Source organism: Vidua macroura, chromosome 4 (genome assembly GCF_024509145.1).
Source record: "Vidua macroura isolate BioBank_ID:100142 chromosome 4, ASM2450914v1, whole genome shotgun sequence".
In the NCBI taxonomy this organism is placed as follows: domain Eukaryota; kingdom Metazoa; phylum Chordata; class Aves; order Passeriformes; family Viduidae; genus Vidua; species Vidua macroura.
Genome location: NC_071574.1, coordinates 46,981,031 through 46,993,126, shown reverse-complemented (window position 1 = coordinate 46,993,126; position 12,096 = coordinate 46,981,031). Strand labels below are relative to the sequence as shown.

Below are 12,096 nucleotides of genomic sequence, written 5' to 3'. Positions count from 1 at the left end.
CCTTTCTGAATAGGTGGCATCTAATAGATGGAAAGCCTATCTTGTTTGAGAGCACATGTGAATAAAACGTAAAAGCATTGACACAGCTTCAAAATCACCATTCAACCATAATGACAGTACATTTAATAAATCCTACTATCATTAGTGCTTGAAAAGCTTAAAGAACTCCAAATGTGGACTTAATGAAAAACCAGTTTGAAACACTTACGCAGGCAATGCCTGTAATTTGGTAACTCCAGTCCTGGAGTCACCTAAATTACCCAAAATCATTTTCTCTCCCCTCTCACCCTCCTCCCCATTTAGACTAAAAGTATAAACTGGAAGTAAGATGAGACCATTGCACAATACAGCAGTTTCTTACGTTTTTCCTTTTCTTCCTCTCCCTACCACACCCAACGCAACACAGATGAAAAACTGTAAGGCTTAGAAGATAGGTTAAACAATTATTTTATTCGTTTATAATACATACAACTTAAGAAATGCTTTAAAAAAAAAGTAATATTGGAGTCCTTTCCAATTCTTGGTCAGGTCAGGAAAAACCAATGTCGATGTATTAAATAATATTCTAGAATTCAACAATAGATTAGCCTCAGTAATTTAGCAGACATGGTTAAATACTCTTAAATATGCATATATACAATTGTGCAGCCTTAAAAAAGTCTTTTTATTCCTATCTTCTCCTCCCAAAGCTGTGCACCCTGTAAACACAGTGCTGGTTACTAAGCTTTGAGTCTCTCACCTGGACTTAGGATACTTGAAGAGGAATGTTACAATAGTGGAAATCACAGCAAACCTATCTTTCTAAACTCTTTGTGAGAGGAGAGATGCCCAACAGGCAAAATTAACATCAAGTCTCTCTATAAGTAGCAGCTTCTTTAATTTCCAGTTTTAGGTTAAATTATTGCTGACACGTTTTCTGCTTGAAATGGATTTTTAACATACTCCAAAATACCGGGGTTTGTTTTCCCTCTTGATGGCAACATCTTTTCAGTGACTTATTTACCATTACTGCTTCATACATTTAACAGGTCTTTCCTAAGCACACGCAGCCCAATGCAATTCTCTGCAAATTCTTTTAATGCAACATGAGTTACACAGGTCTAATTTAGCACACAACATTTAGGCACTGTTTTGTAGTTTACTACTCTCTTTCAAATTCATGTTTGGAATGAGTTCATATTCTGATTTCCAGACTCTATGAAAACAAGAATCTGGGTGACACTTTTTAAATCAGGAACTACTTCACATTCCCTGTTATCCCACTGAACCAAACTGTTCACTGACAATATTAGCCAGTAGGTACACTGCATATCCTAACAAGCTAGAAAGTCTATTGCTAGCATAAAAGGATCAGAGATACATACTTGGAGTGGATGAGTTAGATATTAATATCAGTAAAATGAAACCAGTTTAAACATACAGCCACTAAAAATATCAGTTACACTGCATCAGGATATGACTTTGAAACATTTCTAAACATGACTTAAAAAATGTATTCATAAACTTAAAACACTGTAACAAAAAAAAAGTCTGCAGCTGACTACTACTTTCAACACGAGGCAAAGTAACTTTCATTTATTAAGCTATAAATGAGGAGCAAAAAAGAAAAAAGCATGTTTCAATAAACATTATAAAACTCTATTTTTTCTCTCAAAACAAGCATTTGTCAATGGTTCCCTTCTCCATAAAAACTACAATTAACTACAAAAGTCTTACTTACCTGAACATAAATTGTACTAACTGGATCCTACTTGTGGGCCTTAGATATACTGTCACATGACAGGAGCTGTCTGGACAGGTCAAGAATTTTCTTTGGAATCAATTAGTCATGCATTACAGGCTCCAGCTTAGGAAAAGACTGCTCTGCACTCAGCGCAGCTCTCATCAGCAATTCCATTTTGGTCTATTTTAAATTAAGAGATGCTGAGTTTAGAAGAAAGCTTACCTTCTGCATTATTATTCTGCATGACAGCAGAATTGTCTATCAACTAGAGCATAACCAAAATAAGTCAATAATACACCAAAATAAAAAAGTGAACAGAAGTTAATACACAGTCTACATAGTTACTGAAATGGACTGCTAGCTTTTGCTTAATGTGCATCGTTCAATATCATTTCATTCAGTTCAAAACTATTTTCTGCCATACCCACAGAACTCTAAACCTAATCCCCAAATCCAATCTTTTGAGTGTTGCTTCTCCTAATTCCTATATTTCGTTTTTTGCCTCACTAAATTGTTCCTACCGATCTGTTGTATTTTGAAGAGCCAAACATTTATGAATCCTTCTTCAAGAAAATAAATCTTAATGAAATATTAATGAACTAAACAAACCAGAAGACTTTTTTTAAAGGATAACTTCCATGAAACCAATAAAATGTAGTTTTATAAAAGATGCATATTACCCAGGTGTTATATGGCAGGAATACATACATACATCAGCACAAGTGTCAACATATGACTTTTCAAGCAAGGAAACGGGGGGTTTTAATTTTTCAAACATGGTTTCTAATTCAGCCTATACTGACTGATATATTAGAAAGATGAAAATTCAAAAAATAATGAACTGCAAGGTACTGTTACCAACAAAACAGTAGAAATGGATATCTAATGAAGAATAAATGCATATTTTTAGCAGTGACTTTTTTTACTTCTTGAGTACTTTGCCCCTTGAAATTATTCTACTTTCTTAAGAAGAATGATACTGTTTTCTTAGTACACCAGTATCCCTTGATTCACCCAGCCTACAGAGAAAACTTTACAAAGAATAAACACAGGAATTAAGAAGGTAGCACCATTAGAAATAACCAATCCATCCAAATCAGAAAAAAACCCTTCATTTATCCTTATCCAACATATTTTGCCATTCAGCAGCCTAGTAATACAGGGTAAAAGAAGCTCTCATAACTTTATATTGAATAACATTCATAATGGTCATGCATATTACAATCAATTTTCTAGGGTGACATTTGCAAAGTAAGCCTTCATGCAGATAGGCATTCAGCTCATTAATTCCATGTTCATATTTCCTATTAGTCCCTGAGAAGTTAATATTTCTACCTACAATATGGCTATTAAAGGCATTATAATGATCATACACTTAGCTGTTTGTCATGGAAATGCAACATGGCTATAGGGAGAAGCACAGAAATTACAGCAAATTAGCAGTGATGAATACAGATTTCTGAAATGCTTTCTTTTCATAAGCAAGGTTACTGAAGAGCAACACAAATTATTTTAGTCACAGGTACAAAACTAGCCAGCGCCACTTATCCTTAATAAGTCACTACTATGAATCCAAGACATTTGAGGCTCTGAGACCTCTCTAATTGAGTGTTTCCTTTACACAAAATCATCTGGATTTTGACCTAATGTAGGATCATCATGATCCTTATTTTAATTACTCAACAGCAGTGCTGGGAGAACTTAAAAGAACCACGGATTTTCTTTGCTTAACAAGTCTTTCACCTCTTCAATTAAAGTGATCTCTTTAAACTGTTCAGAATTCAAATGGGGTTTTTGGTGGACAATTTGCATTATTGCCAGCTGCTCAAAACCCATAAACTAGGGCTCCAAAACAAGGGGACCAATTTAAAATTAAGACTTTGGGGTGGGGGGGAGGGAAGGGAATAAAGACACGTTCTTTTTCCTTGGCTCCTGTGGCTTCTAAGCAGTTACAGACTGCATTTTAAAGCTCTTCCTACAATCTTTGGGGCTAAATAATGACTTTTAGAAATAAAAAAAAAAAAAAATTAAAACTGACTTTTAAGTAAGCCTGTATCTGAGAGACAATGTATTACATTTAAACATCATGGTGTTGAAAATTACAAAAACATATCATTTAACAAATTGATTGAGAGATTATAATTTGCATCTAAGTACTGTAAAAAGTTTTTACAAACTATTTTTCTTGGGTTTAAATATCATGGGAAATTCTGGATTTGCACAAATAGTTTATTAAAATTACTCTTACTGACCTATTACAAAAAATTTACTGACTTCCTGTATCTCCATAAACATTTTCATTTCTGGTGAAGTTTGTCAATCCCAATATAAACTTGGAGTCACAACTATTTGACAACAGATGAGCTCCTCAGAATTCTTGACATAGGGTCAGAGAGAAAGTCCTTCTCTCTCAGAACTTATTTCCACCTATGACTAAAAAATTTAAAAGAATTTGTTTCTATTATATTACAGTAAGTAAGAAATCTTTATTCACCAGTTAAAGGCAACTATATCTAAAACTAATAATTAGCTCTCATAGGAATTCATTGATGCCTTCAACCATTAGTTCAGCAGGCTAAAGATGAAACAGGCATAATTAGCGTAATTTGCTAAAGGATTATTATCAACTTGATACCTAACTTAACTGTTCAAGGAAATTTGAAATAGATAAGATTATTTGTAGGAACCGCTGAGCTGCAATAAGCTAAACAAGTTAGTATAATGTAATAGCTATTTTAGTAAAGAGTAGGCTGTGTCCTGGAAGTCCGACTATAGCTTCTAGTATGCTCAAACTGTGTGATTTCGTTCTTTGCCAAGTGACAAAAAAGGTAATATATGTCTTCTTACCAGCAATCAAAATAAACAGATTTATTATTTCCGAAGCAATGTCAAAAGAAAATCCTGACAACTGTCGCAGGCATTAAAAAACTGATTAAAGCTCCTGCCATCTTCAATTTCCATCACTGTAATTAATGAATTGAAAGGGACTGTAGGAAAATGTTTTGTAACATTCTTACTCAGTGAGCATACTACTTCTTGAGGAACGTACCACTTCTGAGATAAAATTAATCTCTCATTATAGGCATTTTCTCAGGTTTCCTGATTATATTTTAAGTCAGAGACATTGTATTAATAAAATATCCAAAATACTTTTTGAGGGAGTAAGCCTGGTCTCCTTACAAAGGGATTTAACTTTTTAGTTGCTCAGAGCTCTACTTTGGATCTCTGTATTATTTCTTAAAGAGAAAGTCACAGCTATAATATAGAAATGCCTGCTAACCAAGACTATGACTGCTGATGCACCTGGAAGTAGACAAGAACTTAAGCATCAGTACTGTTGACATGGAAGCTTTACAAATGGGATACTCTGCAAACTCTGTTCACTGGTCTGGTCTCAGCACACATCATACCCGAAGCAGCTTTACCCTCGCTGTGTTTGGGTGCTGCTGGCAAGGTAGCTGTGGACGTGGACAGAACATGCTATGGGAAGTCTGAGTAGTAAACTAAGGCAAATAGCTGCTATGAACATACCACAACCCATACCCTCCACTAGAGTGGAGGGATAGGTTTCCACATCAGTGGAGAAACTGCATCCATGACACAAATTATCTCTATAGTAAAATGATTTTTTTTTATAAAATCTAGGCCTCATATGATCCAATATTCATTTTATTGAAAACTGACACAAAAGAAATATATTTCTGGTCATAAGTATTTATCACCAGTTATCACTTCTGTTCAATTCCAACCTCTCCTCTGCACCTCCAACCTCCCCTGTCTCTGCTGCCATCCATGTTAGGTTTCTGCCCTCCTGCAGGCTGAAACTAATCCGAGGTTATAATTAATACTTCTGGGTGAGAGGAATGCAGCAGGCCCAGATTTGTACTGAAGAAGCGGTTGAAATTGATTTTTAGAAAATTATGAACAGTTACTTTGTAGAGAAACCATGGGTGACACTCAGAAGACTGAGGCCAGCACAAAACTGGGATTTGTTAATTAAAAATCATATTCTGTCAGGTCAAAGATACACTCTTGTAGGCTTGTATGAAAAGCATAGCTGAGCTATTCTCAAAGTGAACAGTAGGAATCCACAGATGAAAGCTGAACAAAGGATGAATTTTGGGAACAGATACAGAAGGCTTAGATTTAAGAAAACTTAAAACTTTCTAGACCACTCCCACTATGAACAATTTAGCAATAGAATACTCATTAGGGAATATTTTACAGAGAATAAATATATTGAAGACATAGAAAAATAGCTCACAGCATCAAGGTACCTGTAATACATTACCTTGAAATAAAACTTGTATTTAAAAGATTAAAAAGAGAAGACTATTCTTGTAGTGGTATCAACTTTTCATTCATACAAATATTAAGCAGAGTATATATTTTTTAATATATTCACATTATTGCTTGCTAACACATCTGTACAAGGAACATGTTCTTAACTTACATCAATTTTGTGTACAGTAATTTTAGACACCTAAGTAAATTCTACAGTATGAGAGTTGCAATTAAAAAAAACCCAAAAGCTATGTGTGAAGATATGTAAAACTAAAGTATAACCAGAAGAAATGAAATACAACTGGCCTGACCCAAGCATACATCATATATCCAGTTGAAAAAAAGTCTTATACTTGTGCAGAAAATAAGTTTTGTAAACCAAAATGAGCAAAAGAAAGGGTGCAATAAATAACTAACACATTTAAACATACACTGTTGCCCAGTGCACCCTGTTTGATTATTTTAATACATGGCATTTGCATCTGGAACTGCACTATTCAAGAATTCAATAACGTTTTTTCTGCATAAGTAGCTTTAACATTAAAAAAAAAAAAAAAGAAAAGTTTTCTTGGGCAATTAAGTTTTAGTAAAACAAGTCCTTCTGCACCCCTGTGTATAAGCTCTGGTAAACAGTATGAATAAAGCTGGCACATGGCAATTGACTGAATTAAAACAGCTACATTATAAAATGCAATAATAATATACTTTTGTGATCTTGAGTTCTACTAATCAGATGCATGCAATGTTCTCAGTGATTCTTCTAGTCTGAGTAAAATAATTCCACTTGGCTGCCTTTTTTAATTTTTTCAAGCCAAACTTTTTCAGAACCAGTTGACAGGACTTCTTCATGAAAAGCATAGAGATTTCTACTAACTATATCTGGGTTCCAAAAATCACAGTTTCAAAAAGACCTTTGTCTCCTTCTTTTGCTGGAAGGGACTAGTCAATATCCCAAAAAGAAATAAAAGTATTTACAATTGACTAGTCACTGACAGAAGCCTCCAAATATCTTAGAAGGAACTTCAGCAACTTCAGAATGACTAAAGGAATTTACACAATGTACAGTCAACCAGTTGTATCATATTGGGATAAAAAAATACCTGTTCACTTGTATATCATTTTCAGCTGTGTATTTATAGTAATATATATATGTACACACGCGCGCGCACACATATAAAAGACTCCTTTGAAAATCAAGATACATTAATAAACAGAAGTAGCAAAAGTAAAAATAACTTAAGTAGTAATTAACATTTGTAAGAAATTACTTTGCAGAGTTTGACCAAATACACTTAGAACATACTCTTATTAAAAAAAAAACACAAAAAACAACTAACCAACCAAAAATAAATCAAGACAAACAAACATGGAAAAAAACAAAACAAACAAAACCCAAATGAAACCACCACAAGATTCTGTAGAACCAAAGTTATGTCACTACCAGGAGAGCACCAAGCAAGGCACCATTGGAAAGACAACATACTTGAATAAGTCTCTATAAATAAATCAAATGCTAATCCGGTCGAAAAATCGGTGTCTTTGGTAAAAATTCTATAAGGATGACCTGTATAAAAAGAAAACAAATATGTATTAAAGATGGCAGCAATCCTATTATCTATCACAATTATAATTCACACGGTTCTGTGTTTGGCTTTTTTTTAGTATATCAAGTTGTGATGAAAAACAAAAAATCATGGCATTTGTCTTAGGTAGAAGACCATTAGAGAAGTCATGTATGATAATTGGTTTGGGGTTGAAAACCAATACTCAAAGAATAAAATTCAACTAGAAAAGTTTGCCTACTGATATGAAACACAAACTGAAGTAAGCTAATTATGTTAGAGAATTATTATGCAGTAATTTATTTATTGGGAAAAAATTACAAAATATATGTAAATGCATTCATTAAAAAAATAAATAAATAAACCTCCTGAATGTACAATGCATGAAAAGTCAATTTTCAATTGCAATTTCACTTACTTCAGAATTGTTGCCACTTAATACAGGATTCTAAATTATGTTATAGTTCTATACCTGTATAAAAAAGTGTATCAACTTCTGCAAAGCTCCCATACCTACAAATGTTCACGTAGTTAACGAGAACTTGACTAATGGTTTTGTGTGATTATTCTTATGGTCTCAATTCAAATTTAAACTACATTCTTCTCAGCAAAGTACACTATAGGGTCCACTCCAGAACACAATTCCAGTATTTATCCTCTTTAAATAGAAAGCTTGAAGAAAATGCTGACTTTTGCACATTGCTTCTTTTGAGACAGTCATAACACAGCAGCATGATCTGATTTATAAACAAAAAAATGCATCTGGTAACATAAATAAGGATTTTATTTACTTGTAAGGGAAACTCACCTTTTTAAGAAGTTAAAAATTATTTCTCAATGTTTGTGATTGTAAAGGAGAACACAACTTAGCTGCTTAGAGAATAAAGACCATCTTCAAGCATACACAAAGCTTCAGAAAATAAAAGTAAGTCTCCAATCTTATTTCTAAGGGAAGTACTTTTGGAATAACAAATACTGAAATTAGGTATACAAGATTATTTTTTGAGATATTCAGGTGTGACTTATTTTACACAGAAGTAATGCAAACTGCTCAAAATCCACTGATCACTGACCTGAGTCAACCACTGGATTCTGTAGAGATACCAGGGCTTTGGATTTTAAGGCAAGTTTTCAAAAAGGGAGCAAGTAGTAAAGCTGGAGCACTGTGTTTATGCCAAAGGTATAAGATGATCTTGTCTTTCTTAATTTAATTATTTATTTATTTTAACATCTACTACAGTGGATTTCAAACCTCAGTTTGGTGAAGCACCAAGTTTTGTGTACAAGAGTCCAATTTAAATAATCTATTTCATGAAAAGTTGAGGATAGGCATCTATTATATATCTATTATTTAAAATTAAATTACAATCATATCAGGGGCAGTTTTTAGAGACACGAGCAGAGCAGTTCACTGAAAGTGAGAAAATGTCACAGTGAGGTTTTGTAAAAATTTTCTCATTAAGTATACCCAAAGAGAATACCTGAAGTTTCACAAACTGAAAATATAATCTTTGGTCTTTATCCTGTAAAACTATATGCCCATGCATATATTTGTAGTAAGCAGGTCAAATGACTTGAAATTATAGTTGACAGAATGAATATTCATCTGTAAATATTGCTGGGTCATAGTATTGACAAACTCACATTATGTTTTTTTCAATTGAATCTGCTGAACATTGGGTTTGATAATCTTTCCTGTAGAAAAATTAAGTTTTCAGCAAAATACAAATGCTTCATTTAGGCAAACCTTAAGTCTATTTTTTGCAATTTCATTTCTTCCATTTTCAGTCACACCCAAATATCTAACCTAAATATTCCAGTCGAATAAATTTTACAAAAAGTACTTATTCAGTGAACTGAATAGAGCCATTCTGTAAAAAATGCTTTTTGAAGACCTTGTATTTCAGGCAAGAGATAAGATCTAGTGGAGGGACAGGCAAAAGGAGAAGACTAAAAGAGAAAGATAATTTTAATATAATTTTGTACTATTAAATCACATTTAAAATTTTTTATAGGCATGGTAGCTTTGTTATTTCAAAGAACAGACAACATGCAGTGTAATGGAAGACCACAGATAAGTTAGATCTAATGCAGTAGATATTTCTTCAAAGCTAATCTTTATTTTTAAAAACCTAACCTTCCTACAGCCTAGTTACTAAAGCATTAAAAGAAATTATGGAAATTCTAAAATAGTTTACATTTTAGCAGCTTAATTTCACCCTATCCTCTGTACTTTCAAAATATATTGAAAATGGAAATAAGAACAGCACCAAAAAGAACAAGTTGCAAGCTAAATCCTACACAGGACACCATCAATTTTAAACCACACATAACTTCTCACTGTATATTTCTAAGACAGGTATATGGAGTCTCAGCCAAAGAAATATTTTAGTGACACACCAATTGGAGATAAAGATACTTTCAAGATAGTTGAGGTAAGGGGCAGTTAAAATCTAAAAAGGCTAAATGTTTCTTAAGCTCCAACAGCTTAGTTGAAAGGTCTTCTTCCATACTTTTGGACTTGATTAGCATTATATAAAATAGCCATATCTGACTTGCTGCGTAACCAAAGTTGTGGTTATTCTTTATACAGCATCTAAAATTTCACACTCCATCAGCACATGTTCAAGCTATTTTATCTTGGCAATTAATTTATTATTTTTCAGAACACAGTGAAGCGTTGTTTTCAAGTCATTCATAACTTTATAAATCAGTCCTGCACATGAAACCATGCATCTGTGAACCGTAGAAAATCCTTGCACTCAGGCGATTAAGCTCCTGACACCTTTACTGATTAATAATCATGAAAAGAATAAGATCAGAAGCAAAATAAATGATCATTTAATAGAGAAACTCACAAAACAGCCCTTTAACTTACATATTCCATCATGTTATTCGTTTCACATTTCCTTTTGCTTAGTCTCCAATGCAAGCACAGCTAGACAAGGAGGAAAGAAAAAGAAGAAAAATGAGCTGTATTTTATTGCAGCACACAGACTAGCCCATTTGTTCACCTTTCATATTTTTCGTTCAACAAAAGCATCTGTTTCCATACTGTGCAATTCAAACTCCAACAGTACGAAGCTGCTCCCTGCGGCACTCACCTTGTGGTATAACCTATTGTTTTCCCATTCTAATAACTTCTCAATCGATCTTCGTGTCTGGAAGACAAATGAGAAAGAATTTTACTCTTGACTGGTTTTAGAAAAACTTTGTTTTGCAGCTGCTTTTGTGTGAAAAGGAGAGAGGTACAGGACAGTGACTGAGTACAAGGTGGTCTGTAGTATGATCAAAACTTGTCTGGTATTAAATAGTATCTAGAACAGAAACAACTTTTTATGATAGCCGAGTAAGTACCTTCAATCACTTTGGAACAAAAACTGTTGATATGTATGCTCTCTGGTTCTTATGGCAGTTTTAACTTTAAATTCATAGAAATTTCAAAGTATAAATTAGTATTAAATAAATTAATTAATAAATTAAATAAATTAATTAAATTAAATTAATTAGTTCAAAGATCTAAGTATAAAAAGCAGGAATACTGCTCCCCCAGGATCAGTGATCTAAATGTACTGCTTCTAAGGTCAGCATATAAATTCACAAATGTTGCAAACTATTTTGCAGTGCTTTGGTCAAGTGCAAATACACAGCACTCTAAATAAATAAATTTACCTCCAGATTTTAGAGAGTGAAAAAGCAAATGCAGAAAGTTACAGTAAATTCCACAAAAAAGCATTACTAAGTTTGTGATCTGTATAGAGAGCAAACCCGATATTTAGGATTCTAAAGGAAAGGTTTACTGCCTGTGCCATCCACACTTGACATTTCAGATAGAGAATCCTGAAAGCTGTTCTGCCCAGCTTTTTAAGATTATGCATGCTAGAATTAAAGGACATTCTGTGCTGCAAAGTTTCACAGCATTTTGAATATAATTATTCAGTTATATTTACATTTGAGAAATACATACTGACATTTATGGTCATTTGACTGCCAGAATATATATTGCTTAGCTCTAAATGGGATTTGCTACAGACAGTGAATAAAAAGAGGATAATTCATGGTGCCAGGTGTTAAGATGAGACCAACAGAGCTGCAGGTGCAAAAGGACGGAGCAATGACAAGGCTCAAATACAACTTAGTGCAGCTGCAGCTTCCTCACAAGGCAGAAAGGGGTCAGGGGAAAGCATCTTGCTGTTATTACTACAAAATACTAATACAGTAAATGAACCTTAACAAACCAAACTAAATGCTGTCATGAGAAACAAAAATGTCCAAGTAAAACAAAAATTGGACAAAAAATTGTTAATTTCCCCCCAAATATTAACATCTTGGTTTTCAAACATCCTCTATTTTAATACTGAAGCAGTTGTGGGGAAACACAGCTAAGCATGTACTGTGGTCACATTATTAAAAATTAGATCATTGCTATCTATCAGTATTCATTACAGCAAATTTTTTTATTATGTTTTATTTTAAAATCACAAGCCAAGGAATTATCAAAAGGTGGACACACCAGTGACCAATTTA

General features: G+C 33.4%; 1 protein-coding gene across 3 annotated transcripts in view; it reads right to left on the bottom strand.

The window, feature by feature from the left end:
- Nucleotides 1-431: 431 nt before the first annotated feature.
- CHIC2 (cysteine rich hydrophobic domain 2) overlaps nucleotides 432-12,096 on the bottom strand; it is a 31,045-nt gene continuing 19,380 nt past the window's right edge. The window contains exons 4-8 of one of the 3 annotated variants that reach the window (XR_008436727.1): nucleotides 10,674-10,730; nucleotides 10,448-10,507; nucleotides 7,491-7,571; nucleotides 3,976-4,156; nucleotides 432-1,903 (exon numbers count right to left, since the gene is read on the bottom strand). Coding sequence is in view for 2 of the 3 variants with exons in the window: in XM_053975539.1 (XP_053831514.1) it covers nucleotides 7,521-7,571; nucleotides 10,448-10,507; nucleotides 10,674-10,730 (168 nt within the window). In the remaining variant the exon portion in view is untranslated. Of the gene's footprint in view, nucleotides 4,157-6,095; nucleotides 7,572-10,447; nucleotides 10,508-10,673; nucleotides 10,731-12,096 lie in introns of those variants that run through there. The other 2 variants (XM_053975539.1, XM_053975538.1) reach the window with 2 other exon arrangements.